Below are 21,255 nucleotides of genomic sequence, written 5' to 3'. Positions count from 1 at the left end.
GGCTGTTTGTGCCTTTCTAAGAGATGTTGGCATGTCCTCTTTCCACAATGAAAATATTATGTTTCGTAGCACATGCATTTTTCGCAGAGATGTACAAAATGCATTGCAACCTTTTGTGGAATTACAACCATCCATTTTGCAGTAGGTGTTGACTACTTCAAGTTTTTGAAACCTAAAAAATTGTTTTGATAGGGCAGCACCCCAAAATGTTAGATGTCCGCAAACTGTCCGCGGAGTTCTAAAAAATACACAGGGCCCTGCTCCATTTATTTGTCACTTCTATTTTTAGACTGTGAAAGACCGCTCTGAAAATAGCCTTTTTTTGGGGGGGATTTTTGTTTTTATATTTTTTGGGGGTTTTTACACACACACTAGGAGAAGAGGGGAAAGGAGGGTAAGGTGGGACACCAACCACAGGGTTAAGAAAGGGCAGGTGGAGAGAGGAATATGTAGGGTGGGCCTTACTTAGGTAGTGGGCAGGTCTTCTCGTGCTCCGAGCCCGCAGTCTCAAAAGCACTTTGAAGTCTCTCCCCCCTGCAGGGTACTGCGTTGCAATATATACACAAAACTGTGACCCTCGAAAGGTAAGGGTCATCAGCATCGTGAATGGCATGTGAGGCAGCTCGAGGGATGCGCTCTCCCACAGGAGTGTCTCTTGTGGTGAGAGGAGCGGAAACGGAGGATGTAGTAGAGGAACTCAACCTACTACGTTGATCACAAGGTACAACCTTGCGAATGGCCCCACCGTGGAACGACCTTGGGTGTTGCTTCATAGATGTCGTACCAAAGCTGTACGAACTGGGCCTCTCGCGACTCAGCACCATTTAGCACTGGTTGCAGGTGACCTTGTTCGCACGTGTTTTGGGTACGTCACCATGAATGGTAAATAACCGCCACACCCAAGACTCATGGTGAGTGCTGATAGTAGGGACTTCCACTACCTCATCCTCTTCATCCTCCTCTACATCCTCACGCCTGATCCCCTCTTCAGGCCCTTGTGGAGGTGGTGGTGGTGGTGGAGGGTTTGGGGGTGGTGCTGATCCAGATGTATCACCAGGTGGAAGAACAGCAGTCATGGATGCCATCAGGTTTCAGCAGAGGCAACAAAATCTGTAAGATTGCAAGGCAAAGTAGATAATGCTCTGTGAGATAGCCAGAAGCACAATGAAGATCAGCTCTGAAGGGTGGCCTTTTCTAGGGATGCTGGTGCACGCTTCGCGGGCACTTTCGCGCTGTCCGCGTACAGATCGAACGCTCCAAAAAGGCTCAAAAAGTTCCTAAAAAGTATGTAGAAAGTCAGAGTCATTGGCTGGGACATGTGCTATGGTGAATTTTTACTATAAAATACTGTGGATTGCCTGAAAAGGTACTTTTAAAATGTTCAGGGACCCGGACAGTGTCCGCAATTCAGGACACACGCTCAGCGTGGGTGTGGTCACATGATGACGTTGCGAACACGTCCGGGAAGGGAACGGGTGTCCGCAGGACACCAAATGTACAGGAACGGCTGTGCGCATGCATGTTGGTTTTCTAAGGACAGTGTTCGGGTACTGCAACTAATTAAAAGTGCAACACAAGTGAGACCCACAGTTACGGACAGGTGCGATGTTCGTTGGACTTATGGGTGTGGTGCGCATGTGCGTAGATGTTCTACAGGCAGTACGGACAGGAATAGTGTCCTTGGGACACCTCCATTTTGGTTAATTGCGGACAACCCGGACATCGCGCATGTTCTGAGAACAGTTCCATTTTGCTTGCGTACAGTACGGACAGGCATAGTGTCCTTAGGACACCTCCATTTTGGTTAATTGCAGACAACCCGGACACCATGCATGTTCTAAGAACAGTTTCAACTTGCTTGCGGACAGTACGGACGGTTGTAGTGTCCTTAGGACACCCCCATTTTGGTTGAAGCCCCGCCAGACAAAGAAAGTAAAAAAAACCTACACTTTAGTAAGGAAGCTTACCTCCTCAGCGGCATATCAATTTAGAATTGCAAATAACACAACCCTCCTAGCTAGTTATGGCTTCCACAATTGGGATGACTTGGAACACCAGGTTGAAGCGGTTCCAGAACCCCTAAAATCACAATTATTAAGCACCATCACAGATGGCAAGCAGGTATCAAACTGCATCCTCAAAAATAATCTAGATGCAGATGACAATGCTGGCTGCATCATCGCAGAAGGCACACTACTCAAGCACCACGCCTGGCTCAGAGTCTGGTTTTAGTTAGACTCAGGCCACCCTCTTTAACATGTTGGTCAAACCTTATGTACTTTTCGGTAAGGCTGTCGAAGACACCCTCAAGAGCGTGAAGGATAAGTATCACACTTTAATCTCTTTGCCAATTAACAATCAAACCCTACGTACAACAGGGCTCCTCAAACTCCAGAAGGTTTCAGGGTTAGGGTTAACAACACTCTTCTGAATACACTCTGGGAAGACAGTCTTCAACTTGGGGACAATCGCAAGGACAATCTTCCTCTTCTGGCTTTCAAAGAGGGAATAAAAGATCAAAAGGAAAAGGCATAGCCTCACCTGGTAGAGGCTCCACTCCTCCCAAACAATGATGCACTGCTGCAGGTCCCCTCCCATGCCACCCCAGTAGGAGGGCGTATTTCACCCTTCACCCACGCATGAGAGGGAATCGCCATTTACAAGTGGGTGTTGTCCACTGTGGTAGGCGGTTATTGCATCGAACTGTTATAAAAGCCACCCAACCACCTGCCAAAACATAGAAAGATGACTCCAGAAGAGCAGCGCATACTGTTAGAAGAAGTAAAGACACTGCTGGAAAAGGGTGCCATAGAGACCGTCCCAGCAAGCTAGTTAAACAAGGGTATTTATTCAACATACTTCCTTGTGCTAAAGAAAGACCTTTCCATGTGCCCAGTACAAGATCTGCACCCTGCAAACAAAATATGTCAAGCCCCAAATATTTTGCATGACCAGGCTTCAAGAGGTGATCACCCTCTTAAAACGAGGGGACTACATGGCAACATTGGATATGAGAGATGCATACTTTCATATTTCAACGCTCCCTGTGCCCAGGATATATCTGCAGTTCAAGATATCAGGAGTTTGTTACCAGTTTAAGTTACTCCCATTTGGCATCGCCACAGCGCCGCCAAGAGTTTTCACAAAGGTACTTGCAGCAGTGGCAGCACACCTGGGCAGAGATTCAATCCCTGTATACCCTTATCTGGATGACTGGCTGATCACCAGGGAATCTCCTCAAATTTGCAAACTAAATACACAAAAGAGAATAGACCAACTTTTCAATTTGAGCTTCTCCATCAACAAAAATAAATAGTCTAGTCCCCAGCCAAGTAAGACTATTTCTGGGAGCTATTCTAAGGCAAAAGAGGAGCTGGGTTTCCCGTCAAACGAGAGAGTACAAAACATACTGTTGCAAGTACCTCACTACAAGGCAGGTCGCCAGATAACTGTACGGAAAGCAATACGCTTGCTCGGGATGATGGCCTCATGCATTCACTTGGTTCCACACATGCGCCTGTGTATTCGCCCAATGCAGGAATGGTTAGCGAAACAATGGTCTCAGGCAAGCGGTCAATGGGACAATCTAGTGGTTATTTTTCGCTAACCCTGGTACAGGCTCTTCTTTGGTGGTCTAGGGATAATCTGCTAAAAGAAAAGTCCTTCCATATTCCACCAGCACAAGCAATCTTAATTACAGACATCTCACTCGCCGGATGGGGGGCTATCTTCCTCCACCACACATCCCACGGCCAGTGGATACGTGCTACAGCCCAAAGACTCATCAACTTCCTAGAACTTTTGGCAGTTCTCAAGGGTCTTCAAGCCTTTCACCAACATTTTACAGGTGGTCAAACAGTCCTTACAGACAGCACCACTGCCATATTCTACATAAACAAGCAGGGAGGCACACACTCTCAAAATCTGTCCAAGCTGTGGGCACTCAAGCGGAACCTAACCTCTCAACATGTTCCAGGGGAACTCAGTGCTATGGCAGACACTCTAAGCAGATACCCTCTACCAGAAGAACATGAGTGGCAACTCAACAAAGATATCCTAGTCAGAATATTCTCCTAATGGGGTCATTCCCCATTAGATAAAATCGTTTGACAATGAGGGCTCTACCGTGCATCCCGGCAAACCCTGGCCTTGCCCCTTTCCCCTCCACTGGGGCCCTCCCTACCCTGTTAATAGCCACAGATGGGGTGCATCACCATGCCCCGAGATCGAGGAGATTCAAATGCCTATTCTCTTCTACACTACCTAGGGCATGGGCAGTTACTAAGTGGTATTGGGGACACTGTTCACCCGTCCCAATGTTATCATTGATGTTATGTCCTCTAAGTTCACGGCCATTTTTGTTATTTTAGTTATTACAACACATACTCACATCTCAATTGGGTCTGCTGCGCCATCCTCCGAAATGGATATACACTACTCCCCCCATTCCTGGCCGATGCATTACTACATCCCATGATTATGGCAGACCTACGTCTCATAACTCTTAATGTGCAAGGCCTTTGGCATCCATCAAACGACAACGCGCTCTTAACTACCTTCGAGATACGCAATGTGATATCGCTTTCATTCAAGAATCTCACCTCGATATCCACGAATCTGAGAAATTAAAATAAGGCTGGGTCAGCAGTCCACTCACCACACCGGGGGTAATAGGGGCGTCTCACTCCTAATCCACAAACTGGTCTTAATGAGCACACTACACACCACTACTGACAAAGATGGCAGATCGGCTATGATCAAAGGCTTAATCCGACAACAACCTATTATCCTGCTAAATATTTATGCCCCGACAGGAGATATTCCTGTTTTTTTTTTACACAAGTAATCGCAAAATGCGCACCATTTATGGGGAAGACCACGCTTATTGGTGGGGACTGGCACACAATCCTAGATATAACACTAGACCGCCAAGGCTCAATAGGCGTGACCCACCCCTCGCAAACACAGCACCCTACATACTCATGTCAGATCTAAAACTCACTGATATATGGGGGCACCTCCACCCCATTTGCCAGTATTTCACATTTTTCTCTAACTGCCATAAATCGTACTCTGTCTGGATTATTGGTTAGCCCCGGCGAGTATTCTTCTGTGTGTCCGACAGTGCTCAATTCCTCCAATAACTGTATCAGACCACGCACCTGTCCTCCTGCTTGTTAGGATTGCAGATATTCCCCCGACTAGGCCATCTTGGCGTCTGAACCTCAGGACACTCACATATCCAGACTTCACTATGAAATTGGGCGAGGACATAGACCTGTTCTGGCGCACCACCCCAGTCCCAGGATACTTTCCAGCTACCTGCTGGGACGCTTTTAAAGCTTTCTGTAGGGGGTAATGTATATTGTGCTGCACTCACAAATTAAAGGGATGAGGAAGCATGAAACCCGGCTGGGTGCAGATGCAGCACTTGCAGAAACCCAACATAAAACGAACCTGCAACCCCAACATATACGCACGACAAATAGGCTCAGAGGGGAACTCAAGCTGATCACAACTCAGTGAGTACAGAAGTCCTTCACTAGCCGGTCGCAGACCCACTGCCTGGACGCAGAAAAGCCCCTACACCTAATGGCGCTCGACCTCCGTACCAGACAGACTTCCCAACAAATCCTCAACATTAGTGACAAAGAGGGCAGGTCTCTCACAAGTGAAAAAGATATAAACAGACGCTTCGAGGAATTTGATAGCAAATTATGTGCCAAGCCCACTTGCGCCTGAGAACATAACATCTTTTCTCGCCTCACTCCACTTACATTCAATTAACATCCCACAAAAGGCAGAATTAGAGCAATCCATGTCGGCAGAGGAAATCAACCATGTTCTCCATGCAACAAACTTATATCACTATTGTTTGTCCTTACTTAGACACTTTGGAAAAATAAAACAGAAAACAGATTTGCAAAACCATGCTTTCAGGTCCTTGCTGATGCTCCTCGCGCAGGTTTGTTTTCATTCAGTACAGCACTTCAGGCTGTAGCCACAAGCAAAATATTTCTTCCCATTCAAACCTAGGGTTCGGCCATGTTGCATGCCCCAATAATCAAATCAGAGTACATGATTATCCAGTAATTACAGGGCGGTAAAATGGGCAGTGGCCAGATTGTCCGAGTCAGGGCCAAAGGCGATGACTCAGATAATCTGGCTACTGGCCATGACCAAGAGAGACTGGCAATGGATTTAAAGGGGGCATCGCCCCCAGGGACTGGCTATGTGGTGAAGGTTTTGAAAATCGGGATCGGTTTGAATGGGAAAATAAATTCTGCCCGTGGCTAGAATTCTGTGTGTGGCTACAGCCCGAAGTGCTGCACTGGATTGTATCAACAGATCCCCGTGACTATTGCTGCATAGACACCAAGACCATGCTAATCAGCAGATAATACCAAGCAGGCCGAACCAGGTGCCCACGTGATCACCAGACCACCCCTTGAAATAGTTATCCACCCTCAGTTATGACCATAGTGGGAAAAGATAATGGGATTGGGTGCTGAACACATTTCCACCACCTTGCAGCAAAGACTGGCCCACAATCCATATGCCTTGAGAAGGACTCAAGAGTGTCGGCTGAGTTCTAACAATAAATATAGAATCAACAGTGGTTTTGAAGACTGCTTCATTACGACAACGGTTACTTATTGAATAAACGAGTGCTGAGGTGAACAGGGCACACTCTCCTATTTGATACCTAACACTTGAAGAAGGAAGGGCTCCTTCACAAAAGAACCCCAGCAGCAGGGTAATCTGTTTAAAGTACTAGATGAAGCGCAGTGACTATCCATAGCCATCTAGTCCCTATGGCCTTCCTGTCCACCACCTACCCCACCCTGCCCACACACATCCTCCGGGGATCCTTTTTAGCTACCCTCTGTGCTTTCTGAGCAGCATTCAGAAAGGTAATAGCTTAATTGCAGCTGTAAACCAGGTTCTGGTGTAATAAGTGTGTTAACCAAGTGTGCCTTCAGCCACTTGATTTATATAGTGTACGTGTTTCCTTGCCTTTATTCCTTGAACTGAATTCTCCTAAAAACAAGCATTGGCAAAGCCAACAGTTGTGGCTATTGTATAGATATTCAATTGGGATAATATAATATGGCAGTGCCTGGAAAATGCTTTAGATCTAAAAACCATTTGCTATTTTCTGCCATTTTATGTCCAAGTTGTACCATTATGGCAATGTCTGATGAATGGCAATCCTATGATGCACAAAAGTCAAAACCTTTGATTTTACCAGTTCTTCTTTATTTGGTAGTCAGGAGACATTTGACCGCAAACGGCACAATACGTTTTGCCCTACTTCAACGACAGTGGAGTTCCTCAGCATGGCTACAAGCTGTGTGCAGTCGTAGTAGCTGCTATAGCTTTAGATCCCGACTTTGCTTGATGTCCTATTCTAGCTTCTAAAAGAGGAAAATTGGGCATGTGTCTTGGTTCCAGAGACTACAGGGGACAGGAGTAGGACCTTTACACTGGCATGATGACTATGACAAAATAACTTACGCCCTAGAGGAGTACAGGAGTGACTAGTAGCTAAACAGTCTACTCAGCCCTTACACTTCTAGCATATTTATTTATTGAATTTGTTGACAGCACCCAAGACCCTGAGGTATCACAGCGCTGGTACCAGTTACATACGTAAAGTATCATAGTTCTACATGCGTTCTACAAAACAAGAGTGATCCCAATCATAAAGGTGAAACCGACACAGTTAAGAGATTTACCTCCTTTGCGTTTTGTGAGAACGCTGGCCGAGGGACTTGTGAAACATCATAAACCCAAACCGCAAAGTACAACAGTCCAAAATAAAGGAATGTCCAATCAAGTTTCTATAATAGCACGGACTGAGAAGGATTGAAGGCAATCGTACCGGGATTAATAAGAAATCCCATATATTTTTTCTGGAAGGATAAATGTTTGCTATAAATGGGAAAAAAATAACTTTAACAAAAGGATTTAAAAGTTGAGAATATTATCGAATTTGAAAAAATTGAAAACTCTCCTGATGAACCACGTGCGTTAAACTTGAAGAAACACGTGTTGAGAGACAAAAGGAATATGGATATTTGAAGAAGAAAGTTTATGTTTGAAAGGAAATAAAAAACAAAGATGTGCATAACCAATCAAAGATGTATCTTTGTATGATTTAAAAGTTCAGAAAAGGAATACCGGAAGCGCACTCCAATGAAGTGTACAGTTAAAAAGAATTGTTTGTTTAATATTGCAGCAGCCACAATATACACTCCAACAGGTGCAGCATCCAGGTAACAAAGAAATCATTCATTACTGCACAGTAAGAAATCGCCAATTATAGGAAATCAAAGCCGCAAAGGACTGCAAAATTTATACAAAAGTTTCTATAATATATACGCTTTAATTAAACACGCCATATGCAATAATAACTAAATGGAAAAGCACTTCAAAGTCCACACCGTGGCAAGAACACTAAATATGCAAAAGATAGAAAGATGCAGCACTCTGGGTAATGAAACAGGGGTTAAAGGCAACCAACCACAATGTCTGTAAAAAGGATTATGCGAAAAAGTTATTTAAAGTTTTTTAATCCGTCTCTAGTGCCAAAGATGTTAATAACATTGTGCAGCTGTTCTTGGCAGTTTGACAGCATCGAACCAGGGTTCTGGGTACTAGAAGAGCCGTTTGATTCGGGCTTGAAAGTGGCGGCTACAGTGTTCCAGCCTGGGATTAAGCACCAGGGAGCAATGTAGCAGAGGTGAATGTCTTTCATGAGGGCCTCCAGATTTGGTTCAACGGCAAAGATGCTGGTGACTGGATGCGCAGTTTATGACCAGGCGATTGGATGTAGTGTTCGAATGGTGCTGCTCGATCTGCATCAAAGACACTTGCGGTTCAAAAGGCAGCTCAAATGAGGCAAGCGCAGCAATGGGCTTCTTGTTCGACCTGAGGCAATGACGCACTCAGCTGGCATCCAACTGGCTTGAGAATGCAGTACAGCAGCATGAAGATGGGAAAGTGCTAAAAGCAACTTCAGAGGGTCCTGGTGTTTCTAAAATGTCAAACTGTGCTAGCAACACAGCTTAAGCAGTTTGGCAGCAATAACATAGGGATCCTGGCTGTCTCTGCATTCATGGTGCCGAGGGTTCCAATCCAGGGGCAAGTTAGCTCCTTGTTTTCACTCTGCCAAACAAGTGGGGGGCTGACAAACACCTGCAGGAGTCCTTCACCTCCGGTTAAGGTCCTGGCTACCAGTGTAGCTGGCAGCACGTCACCCACAATGTGCCCCAGGGATGGTTAGGGAGCAGTGCTTGCCTCTGCCTTGGATCACCTACCTTTACATCACAGCTAGAGAATTTTGGAAAGGATTGCCTGGCCCCCCTCTCTTATTCACCCCATACAGTCAGACGGAATTTGCGGCTAGGAGCCAGAGGCACACACCCCTTTCACCTCCCCAAGCGTCTGGCATACACTAATCCGAGTGTCCAGGCACCCGCTGCTAATGTTACATCCACTGTGGCACTGGCACCAGTCCACCCTCCCTACAGCCGAAGCACTTGTAACTTGCCCCCACGTCTCTGCCTTCGACTTGCCCGACTCTGCGCTTTCGACATCAGCAACCGCCGTCCTGCAGCATCGTGCTGCGATCATCCACTCAAAAGCCCTGGGGCTCAACGCCACCTGGGCTACGCTGGATCACACGACCGAAAGTGTTTGAGAAGCACCGTCACTACAGCCGTCCACATCTGCCTGTCTGCTGCTTGCCGACCAACTCTCTGCTCTGACAATGCCCAGTTTTGAGTCCCTGGCCTCTACTATGCTGATGCCTGTTAACCACGTGAGTTACCTGCATAACTTTGATATCACAGGCTCTGTTACTCAGACCACTGCCAACCTCCCTTTACATTTAACAAATGTTTCATTTTTGCCACTGCCTGTGTCCCATGCCTTTCACATGCCTCCCCCTGCCTCTGCTGTTGACACTCTACCAGTGCCTGTTGCTCATGTTGCACCTATGCCTCCCCATGCCTCTACTGTTGATATTTTGCAATGCCTGTTGCCCATGACGCGCCTATGTCTCCCCATACCTCTAATGCAGATATTTTGCCAGTGGCTGTTGCTCATGTTGCGCCTATGACTCCCCATGCGTCTAATGCAGATTTTACCAGTGCTTGTTGCCCATGACACGCCTATGTCTCACCATGCCTCTACTGTAAAAACTCTTGACAATGCCTGCGTCCCATGTTGCACATCTTCCGCCCCATGCCTCTCTTGCTATACCCATGTCAATTCAGGCTAGCTATGCCTTGCCTGCTGAGCTATGCGTGCCCCTGTCCACCTTTCATTCTCTGGACATGCCTTCCGCAGCTATGATTAAGGGCTCCCCCATGGCAGGGTCTGCCTTCCCTGCCTCACAGCGGGCTAACACGAGCACTAATATCTCAGTCGCTCACCCCTCCTGTGACCTCCACTCTTACAACTTTGCATACCGCCGCCCTTCAGTGTACCCTGGTCAACACCCGTTCGGTACCAACACATGCTCTAAACGTCCATGACCTCATCCATAAGGATAACATTGACCTCCTTATAATTACTGAAGCTTGGTTGAATGAAACCTCTGGCACAGCCCTCTCCCTCGCCATCCCAGACGGGTACACCATCTACAAGCAAGATCGTCCCCTCCAGAGAGGCGGAGGAGTAGCTCTCATTGCCAAAGAAACCATCGATATTAAGAGGATTGAAGGAGAACTCTGACAGAATTGTGACTACCTTCTACTCAAAATGAATCTCTCCCCTAACTTCACCTTTGCCCTCAACATAGTCCATCGACCCCCGGGTCCTATCACATAATTCCATGTTGATTCACGCTCTTTTAGACATATTTTAAAAATACATCTAAAGTCATACTCTTGGGTGATCTTAATCTAGGCCTTAACGACCCAAATCATACCCATGCTACTGCCTTGAATAAAGCCCTATCCACTCTGGGGTTTTCTCAAGCTATCTCCGATCCAACCCATATCAAAGGTCGTTCGGTGGATTGGGTTCCCCACCATAATTGTTCTGTTCTAATTACGAAAACACCCCCATTCCATGGTCTGACCATCACTAGATTCAATTTGACCTCATTACCCATAAAGGGCCCCCCAAGCCCATGACCCCACTTCCTGCAGCACTCACAAGAAGCTCACGTCAACTCACATCGGAAAAGATCACGCTCTTCCTTAAGGTGCCTGCTCTCTAGCCCCCTTTTTCCAAGGACCCTGACAGCCTTGCTAGTGCTTTTAAACTGGGCATCACCCAAGCCGTTGATGCCATCGCTCCTCTCACTCTCAGAAAAGCAAAGAAAGCTAAGCACTCCAATGCCTGGTTCTCTCAGGAGCTGCTTGAATTACGTTCCAAGAAAAGAGCGGCCCTTTCAGCCTGGAAAACCAACTTTAATGACGCCTCTAAGGCGGCCTTTAAGGCGATCTCCAAAGGCTATAAATCGGGTATAATCAAGGCTAAGGTCGTGTCTTTTAATATATGGATAGCTAATGCAAAATCAGGGACTAAAGACATTTTCACCATCTTTAAAGAGCTGGAAAATCCTTCCACCCCACCTCCTACTCTCTTGAAGGATGAAAACTGGGTCAACAACATTCAATCGGCCATGCTCGATAAACTGAATACCTTTCAAACTAAAATCTTAGCCCACCAAAAGACATTGACTCACTTAATAGACAACCAACACAGCATCCTGCTCACGGCTACCAAAGCCATTGCATCCCCGCTCTTCGACTTCAAGAATATGAGTGAATCTGAAGTCATCACCCTCCTAAAATTCATTAAACCGTCCAATTGTAAAGGGGACTTATGTCTGGCTCAGCTCATTAAAGACTGTGCCCCTACCCTTGCACCCTTTCTGACAGCATTTATTAATGCATCCTTCCAGTCTGGCCATGTCCCAACTGGCTTTAAGGAAGCTTGGGTACGCCCGCTCCTTAAGAAACCCTCCCTTGACCCAACGGTGCCAGGGAATTATAGGCCCATTACCACTGTCCCTTTTCTACTAAAAATACTTTACAAAGCAGCCTACCTGCAAGTCCAAAAATTCCTTGAAGACAACCGTCTTCTGTGCCTTTGGCAGTTTGCCTTCCGTCCACGACATGGCACTGAAACAGCTCTCCAAATGGACGTCATTGGAGACGCAGGCAAACCAGCGCTCCTCCTGCTCCTTGATTTATCAGATGCATTCGACCTGGTGGATCACAACACGCTTTGCCACCATCTCTCCATAGCGGCCAACTTCTCCCCTAATGCTTGTGCTTGGATCACCTCATTTCTACAGGAAAGGGCCACGAAAGTCTTTTCTGACCCGGCCTGTGCCACTCCAAGTCACATCAAATGAACAGTCCCCCAGGGCTCTTGCATTGCTCCTACCCTTTATAACCTGTTCACTAGGCCTATATTCAACATTCAGGAAGCACTGGACATCTCATACACTAACTATGCTGATGACACCCAGGTGCTCATTCCCCTCACAGGTGATTGAGGCCGCCATGAACACCCTTAACTCCATCTACTCTACGATCCAAGCCTGGATGGCAGAAACTGGTTATGTCTTAACAGCGAGAAAACTGAACTTCTGTTAATTGGCTCACTGACCATTCTGGGTAACCTGGACAAGCAATACAGCTCCTTTACCATTGATAATATACCTATCTCAGTATCCCAAACAGTCAAGACCCTGGGCGTCTACCTGGGCTCCAATCTGACAATGAATAGGCAGGTCAATGCCATTGCCTCCTCTTCGGCTTACTACTCTAAATTGCTTAATGCAGCAAGACCCTTCTTATCTCTACAGAACTGCCTCACTATTGCTAGGGCAACTATCTGATCAAGATTGGATTACTGCAATGACCTCTGGCAAACATTGCTGAACTCCAATTGGTTCAGAACAATGCCCTGAGGGCCGCCACAGGCTGTCCAAGAAGGACCACATCCCTGAGGTAAGGAGACAGGTTCACTGGCTTCCCGTCAAAGAGAGAATTGTCTTTTAAAACCCTTTGTCATGCATAAATGCCTCCATGACTTGGCACCCCCTTACCTGGTCCAGGGAATAGCGAAGTCAACTTCTTCTAGGCCTATGAGAATGTCTTACACTAACGTTATCTCCATGCCTAAGACCCAGGGAGTGCGTGCAGGCGGCACCAGCTTCCCATCTATGGCTGCATCACACTGGAACGCTCTACCCAAGCACCTTTAGGATGATTGACTCCCACTTAGCCTTGTTTTCATAGCTTTGCGGAAGGCTATTTGTGTGACGTGTATGGTTCTGCACCTGCTCCCATTCCCCACATCTCGCCGTATTGTGGCTGGATGTTCAGCACCTTTGACTTTGAAAAATTTATTATTTGATAATATTGGAAGTAAGCTTTCACTGTTTTGCCACTGTTGGAACTACCTTTGTGCTACCACCGTATCTGTATTCAAGAAACCCTACTTGTTGCCACCTTCAATGTAACCATGGATCATGCCTACGTACAATTTCATGTAACAGCGCTTCGATGCATTTGGGCTGTGATTTGCTCTTCAAATGCAAAAAATAAAAAAAATAAAGAAAACTGCTCTCCCAGCGGGGTCCAATTAATTTTTCTTGAATGATTGAAGCCCAGAGATTAATAAAAAAAAGGATAGAGACCCCCTGTTTTAGGAAAAATTCCACAGTTGATTAAAGCAGAATTGCTGTTGTCCAAAGGGTCCAATCCTTGTTGGTCATACAAGTGGTGTTTGCCTTCTGATATCATACCCAAAGTGCTTTGTACTGATGACTGAGGAATGAGAGGTACAGAAAGAAACAAGATGGTGAAAGCCCTTTCCCCACTTGTGCTGTGCTCACTCTGTCTACGCTAACTCCGCCCCTTCCCAGACCTACAGCATCAAAGTCCCATCGTTAGGCAACACCTGGGTGTGAGGCTATTTCTTTTTTGTTGGGAATGGCTTTTGATTCTTGTTTCCCAGGACAACCAAGGAAGCCCTGCATACGGGTTGGAGAGATGTGTGTACAACCTCACAAAGGATCCAAGGAGAGGCGAAGGCATTCAGTCACTTGTCCTGCTACAAATTACAGTATAAATATGAAGAATTACAAATTCAGTGGTAGAATACAGTAGAAATTCCATGCACAGTGCTCAATAAAACATGATTAAAAAATTAATGTAAAGAGGACAGTGACATAGTCTGCATGGTGGAAGTTCATATTTTAAATGCGTTCTTGCATTAATTATATTATAAGTAATACTACCGTCATTGGTATTTAAGTACCTCAGAACAGTTTTAAACATATCACTTTTTAAAATGTGTATTGCAATCTGGAACGTAATAAAAGTGTCAAACGAAAGGCAAGTGTTATAAGGAGACTGAAAAAGCGTGTTTTATTCTGACGATCATCTCTTGAGGTGTATTCTGGGCTTTTGAATCTGCAAGGAAAAAGTCATTTTTCATATAAGTAGCCTTTTCTTAATGTGATCATAAAAAAATTAAAAAGGTGTCACATGAGAATTAATTAAACAATTTCTACAACAAGATGTGTAATGATTCTTCTAATTCATTGAAATGGACGTGTGACATCCACAATAGTAGGGAAAAATATGTTTTTTTAATGAACATAAAAAACTGCAAAATATAAATATACAAGAATGCGTTTAGTCCAAAAATCATCAGTAACAGCCAGAAAAAAGAATGTATAAAACGCATACATCTACAATATGTATACATCTATTGGTAACAAATGTCAAAACCAATCCATGGACAAATAGCAATATGGAAATGATACACCATTCACAGCTAAACACTGTCTAGACCCAGACCATTAATAGTTTGATACAGTCACGTGGTCAGGACTAAAACCAATCCATTCATAGCTTAATACGATCATATGGTCAACTAGCAGAGGTCACATTACACCATTTAATTATTTTACACCATGAAATTAGATCATGCCACAAATTTCAAGACCTTCCATTGAGCTTGTTTCGACAAAATGTCAATGAATGAGAACAATCCGTCTTCTTCATGACCTAAAACTGCCCATTAACGTATTTCAAAACGGTCTCTGTATATGTAGTCAATCGGTTGCTTCTAATGGAATTATTCCATATGGCTCTAACGGTCCTTAGCTGCACATCACAATGCATACAACTTTGCAGTTTACCCAGTTTCTGTTATGCAGTTCTGTGTGTGCAAGAAAAAAAAGTTTAATTATGCAAGTAGTTGGGAAAAATACTCTTGTATCACTCCATATTTGAGGAATTTAGACAAAATCTAGCGGCTGCTTCAAAGGCCACTTACAGTGACAGTCTCACAAGTTCTGTTGTGGTTACATAACAAAAGTCCAGATAAAATGCTTAGCGATTTTTTTAATAATATGTTATTTGATGTTTATTTTAAAAACCTTTTCAATGCTTCTCACTGTTAGATATCCAGGTACCCCATAATATTGCTGGGCCAGTGAATTGCAAAAGAAGGCTATTGCATTACAACTTGGATTACCGAAGTATGAATACATAATAAGCAAATCAAGACTTAGCCAGAGGATTTATTTGGATTTTTGGGAAAATGAATGTACCCAGTCTAGAAAGGATTTTTAATAGGTCAAATTACTTTTGTAGAAATAAACAGTGAAATTAGCATGTTAGAGTAGCAAAGAGTTTGTTTGCTGAAATATTGCACTTAATCCTTTTAGACCGCATTCAACCATTACATTGTAGTAGTACTGTTACTGTGTGGGGCAAATTGCATTTGGAGTAGCATATCTTTGCTATTTGAATTATGCAAGTAGAAGTGTCTTTTTTTTCTTTATTTCTGCTGCCATAAAATAACCTTTAATTTATTCTTCTCAACAGGCCGAGTAATTGGTTTCTTCTTTCCGATGTCCTGAAGAGGCTGAAACTTTCATCTCGGATATTCCAGGCCCGTTTTCCACACTTTGAAGTAACCAGTCTGCCCACAAGGGAATTCCACCGACAGGTTTCCACAAGCCAGTTGTTAGCTGAAAGTCCTGAGCAGTGGAATCAAGATGATGGGGAGACTTTGGAACTAGTCAGATACAATCCTGAGCTGATGAAGCTTCTGGGATCATCCGTGGAGTACCAGGCAGCGAGCAGCTGACAGCGGAAAATGAACTTGAGCTCAGGGCAAGCTGCATTTGATCGCAACATAAGGCAATAAAATGAACCAATCGGGAGCAGCCTACAAACACCAGCATTGGTGACAGGGGTCTTTTGGTTATTTAGGTATTTTCTCTCCATCAGTGAACATTTAACTGTAACTGGTGAAGATGAAATGAGACACTTGTATAACTCTTGGTATTTGAGGTCTTCTGAAGAGCCTTAATATACAGGCTGCCACACAGGAAACAGTTGCAATCGTCCCCGCTTCAGTGTTTCAACAGTTCCCAGTGGAGGAATGCCAGATGTGCGATTAAATCAAGAGAAAGACGAGAAGCATGAAGGCTAGATCCATTCCTCTTGCAGGATCTATGAAATATCCTGTTGGTTCATGGTTGCATGGTGGTGGATCCCCTCCGGAAAGGATCGGACTGTGCTGGCCAGAACCAGGAGTTAAAGAAACCATAAGCGGTGAATCTTCCAACAGTCACCAAGGTCCAACAGATCAAAGAATCTGCATGCAGTGGTTTTGTGGCACTCACTCTCGCTGTCTTTCCTCCTTGCCAGCTTCCACACCAAACAAAAACAGTGAATGCTCTTTTTTCTGTACATCCACCATGTTATGCATTGAAATATCAAGGTCTGATGAAGGGTTGCTCAGTCTGTTCTATTGTATGTGGTGCACAGACTTGTTGCAGAGCCTCCTTTGTTTCGGAAAAGGGGAAACCAAAGCAATAGGTGACTAGTGTGCTCTGATCAGTCTTGCCTCTTTGGACCTAGTTGCCGAGCGGTCTCTCATTAATTTATATAAGTTATAGTCCCTTCTGTGGGATTTACAACTGGCTCAGAACCATCAACTGTCAGAGTACTGATATTCCAAATTCACAGAGAAGGGCCAACACGTTTTTCTTATCTACAAGGAAACGCAAGTTAGGTGAAATAACTGTACAGCATGTAAATGACTGACATACCTTGTGGTATCCAGACCATTACATTGCTGGATTGGGAAAAATCCCCTGCACTTTTGTTTGCCTTGGCAGTGCGTGCTGGTTCGTATTATCACCAGGCCGTTTTGTGCGTGCTGTACTGGCGCTAGTTTTTGTTTCCTTTTGAAAGTTTGACTTGTGAATATTATTAGAAAGTGCCTATAAATCTAAAAGTCCTTGATAATACCTTCTAAGTTAACATGGTCAGACAGGGTGACTTCTTCACATTTGCTAGTGTTCTATCTATTCTGTTGATTGGGTGTGACACTAAGCTGTGCCCTGTACCACCAAACCAGTTGCAGAAGTTTGTTGCCTTCCAGATATGTTTGTTTACAAGTGGTGGAACAAAAGGAAGAACAGACAATAAACTTCAGGGTTTGAAATCGGCATTTTTATTTCACAGATGTGGAGTTCTGTACTTTGGCCTATTTGCCTCAGTTAGACCTCAATGGCACCATGAATCTTCCAAAGTTGGGAGTATGATGCCATTGTTCGCTTTGACAGTAGCAGAACACAATCGTTTGAGTTGCTGTGGAAGTCTAAGTAAACCCATATTTAGGGACCTCCAGTTTATTGTTTTGGAAAATAAATATCGCTTTACTCAACTTGCTAGGTCGATGTTAATTGGGAAATAAGAGGTATAACTGCACGCCCATCCCACGCAACAGAAAACATGGATAGCTCATCTACTCTACTTCCTTGAGAATAAATCCCTAGTTCTTAGAATTGTCGATTGGATTCCACAGATATGGCTGTGCCAATTAGCCCGAGGCGAGACAGATTGATGAAAACATACCTCTTTCAATTGTCGATTGGATTCCACAGATCTGGCTGTGCCAATTAGCCCGAGGCGAGACAGATTGATGAAAACATACCTCTTACAGGAGGTCATGAAATGCCAGGTAATGCAGACGCTTCATACATCAACTACACTAAAATGCCTCTGAATACAACCCCTAGAGCAGTGGCTGCAGGGAAGGGGTGACAGGTCATGGGTGTTCATCCCTCTACCTCTTTACCAAGGCCCTCCATTTCGCATAAACTTCTTACTTTTATAGTAAATGCTATTTTTAAAGCCATTCTAACAGCGAGAGTGTGAGCTAACTATACAAATATAATGCAAAATTATCCCTTGTTAAGAGGCAAATAGCAATGTGTCGTGTGGAGAAAAACAGACGGCACTTTAACTTGTTTTGAACTGAGATTTGTTTTTTTTATCATTATTGTAAATGGTACAGTTTTATTGTACGGGTGCTAAAAAGAAATAATAGTTTAAAGGTTTGGACAATCCATTGTTCTCAATTATCCTTCACAATGCTATTGTGGGGTTGTGCAGTTTTATTTTTGCCCTTCTCTTCTTACTATTCGTTTTGTGTGCGTTTCTAGGAAATCCAGTGCACTTCTGGTTAAATATATATTGTTTCTGTTCATTTTCAACCCTTCCAATGCCAACAGAAGTTCTCAAATTGTGTTCCTTCTGAACCTACCCACTTGCTGAGAGCATTGTGTGATTCTAACCAAAAACACGGATGTTAATGCAAGAAAAGTGTTAACATGTTCTTTTTTTCTTCTTAAGCTGTGCATTCTTAAAAATGCTTCCTAACTCCTGTAAACTTGTCACAATAGAGGCATTTCTTTGGGGTTCATGAATAACTGTTGTTTTTATAACGTTACTCTTTCCTTCCTATGTCCACTTCAGTTTACTTCACAAGCACAGTCTGAGAACTTCTGCTCAGAAGCATTTTTCAGTCTGTCTCTCCTGCAAAACAAACATTCTGTTTTTTTCTGTTGGCCCTAACATATATGCTGCTCTTATTCCTAGAACGTATCAAACCCGTGTTGAAGATTCCTTAGGTCATCCAGTTTTTCTCTATTTATACATACCTATGTTTGCATTTTTGTGGTTCTTTCATGTGTTTCTGCTGTTGATGCTTTTACTGGTTATGTTTTTGACAAACTGTGACATAGCAAACCGCATGGAACCACCTACACAGACTTATTTCCATTCCTCTCCAATTGGTTTTCCTAATCTCTGATGCACATTTTTATTTAAAATCCCATTAAATTCAAGCAAAACATTTCTGATTGGGGCAGGGTTTATGAGCCTTAAGGAACAAATCGGTTTAAAACAGGCCTCAACTTCCATCCGTTTCTCTTATCCGCAAATCCATTCTAATAAAACCCTTCTAAAAATTTTATGAGACAAGTAAAGAAATACATTTAACTACAGACTATTGAGTTGTTTTCCTTCTAGTACATCCAGTTTAATGCACTCTCACATACTTTTCTACCCTACCAAGCGTTCCCCTTTTTAAAAAAGATATTTACCTTTGTGAAAAGTATTGATCACACTCTATTGCCTAACTTCTTAACCTGTAATCAAAGCTGTCTGTAGTCATTGACCAAAATTTCAGAGAATGATGTTCTTCACATGAAGGTCTGTATTTTAATCATAGAGGATTTGCACTTGCTCACGCTTTCTCTTACGCTGTGTGTGTGTGTGTGTGTGTGTGTGTATGTGTATGTGTATATATATATATATTTCTGAGGCTTGTGGAATCTGCTTAGATCACATGCTGTGCATAGGCCGACATCTAGTGGAAGCTGCGGAGTATTACAGTTTGTTTTTCGAAAGTCGAAAATGGGCGTCGACACAGGCGTGCCAGTAATACTATCCCTAGTGTGACGTCCACTGTACCCAAGATCCCTCACGCGTGTAGGATCCTCAGATTGTTTTTTTCCGCCATACTGGTCGGAAGCATCTTGCGGAGTTCCCTGGCCTTAGCCATACTTTTGCTGTTATTATAATTTTAATTCTTATTCATTCCCTTCCCCACCCCAACGTCGACCCTCAACCTCGACGACGGCTGGAGAAGTCATCGACCGTCGACTGCTGCACGACGGATCTGGGCCTCGGTAGGCCGCTGGCCTCGGCCCGGGCCTAGTAGGCCGCTGGCCTCGGCCCTTACAAGTAGGGAGAGTGGGGGGTGGTACATACTCTTCACTCTTGATATATAGTTACATTTATATATATTCCTACACTTAGCAGCCCGCTGCCTTAAGGTGCGTATGGAGGGTACCCCTTTTCAATTCTGCCCCAAGTGCAATCGCAAATACCCTTGGGTCGACAGGCACGCCACGTGCAATCTCTGCTTGCCGAGGGATCACCCCGAAGCGAACTGCAGAGCGTGTAGTAGGTTTAAACCTAAGACACTTAAGGACCGTTCGACAAAGCGTTGGGCCCACCACGCCAGGCAGGAGGCCATGGCAGCGGAGGGCGCCTTCAGCGATGGCAGCGACGCCGTACTTTCGGACGGCGAGGGCATTACGGCGTCGAAAGACAGCCGACGAGCGCAGGTCCCCGACCTCGGAAGGTCGTCCGGCAGGGCGGCTATGGGGAAGACCCCCGGCGACGCAAGCGCTACACACCTAACACACACTAAACACACTAAGACCAACCGGACCTCGACGACGTCGACTTCCCGGAAAGAGGCACAAAAAGAACGGTCCGACTCGGTGTCCTCTGGGCGCTCTCGATCGAGATCGCCTCACGACGCAAGGCAATCATCCACTCTTGCCAAGAGTGCCTCGCTACACACACTAACGGAAGTTCGATCGTCGGGAGACGAAGACGACTTCCACCCCCAGGCCGCGCTCCAAGATACCGAGACCGCGGTTAACATCAGTGAGGCCCCACGCCCGAAGCACACAGATACCTCTCCAGACCCTCGACGCCAGGCGTCGAAAGTCTCTGGGGCCCCCAAGGGACAGGGAAAACATTTTTCCACGCACGGAGAAGGGGGGAAACAGCGGAAAGCACAGCCTTCCACCCCTGTAAAGCCTAAGCAGACAAGCAAACACAAGTCTACCCTTGAAAATAAATCACCTGCTAAAGTAATACCCTGTTCCAGGGAATGGTCCAGTGAGGACATAGACAGGGTTATGTCTAGGATGTCTTCCTTGGCTGATTTTTATGATAAGAACCCAGAACACTTTCTTTCATATAACCCTCAAGGGGCCACACCCTCAGGCTCCTCCGATCCTATCCCGCTAAGTAAAGAGCCCCGGGTCGAAAGACCTGAACCCTTCAAGGTTCAGCCTTACTCCACTCCATATTCTACTCCACTCCC

The 21,255-nt window shown here is 44.9% G+C and overlaps 1 protein-coding gene across 9 annotated transcripts in view; it reads left to right on the top strand.

The window, feature by feature from the left end:
- The window catches only part of BCORL1 (BCL6 corepressor like 1), a 1,509,155-nt gene extending 1,489,801 nt beyond the window's left edge, over positions 1–19,354 (top strand). For all 9 annotated transcript variants that reach the window (XM_069612962.1, XM_069612963.1, XM_069612961.1 and 6 more), the window contains one exon: positions 15,876–19,354. In XM_069612962.1, the coding sequence (XP_069469063.1) occupies positions 15,876–16,140 (265 nt within the window). In that variant the 3' untranslated portion in view covers positions 16,141–19,354. The remainder of the gene's footprint in view (positions 1–15,875) is intronic.
- The last annotated feature ends 1,901 nt before the right edge of the window (positions 19,355–21,255 follow it).

The sequence above is a fragment of the Ambystoma mexicanum genome, chromosome 5p (assembly GCF_040938575.1).
Source record: "Ambystoma mexicanum isolate Mex_15411 chromosome 5p, UKY_AmexF1_1, whole genome shotgun sequence".
NCBI classification, from domain to species: Eukaryota; Metazoa; Chordata; class Amphibia; order Caudata; family Ambystomatidae; genus Ambystoma; species Ambystoma mexicanum.
Note: the sequence above shows the minus strand (reverse complement) of the source record. Positions and strands in the feature narration are given on the sequence as shown.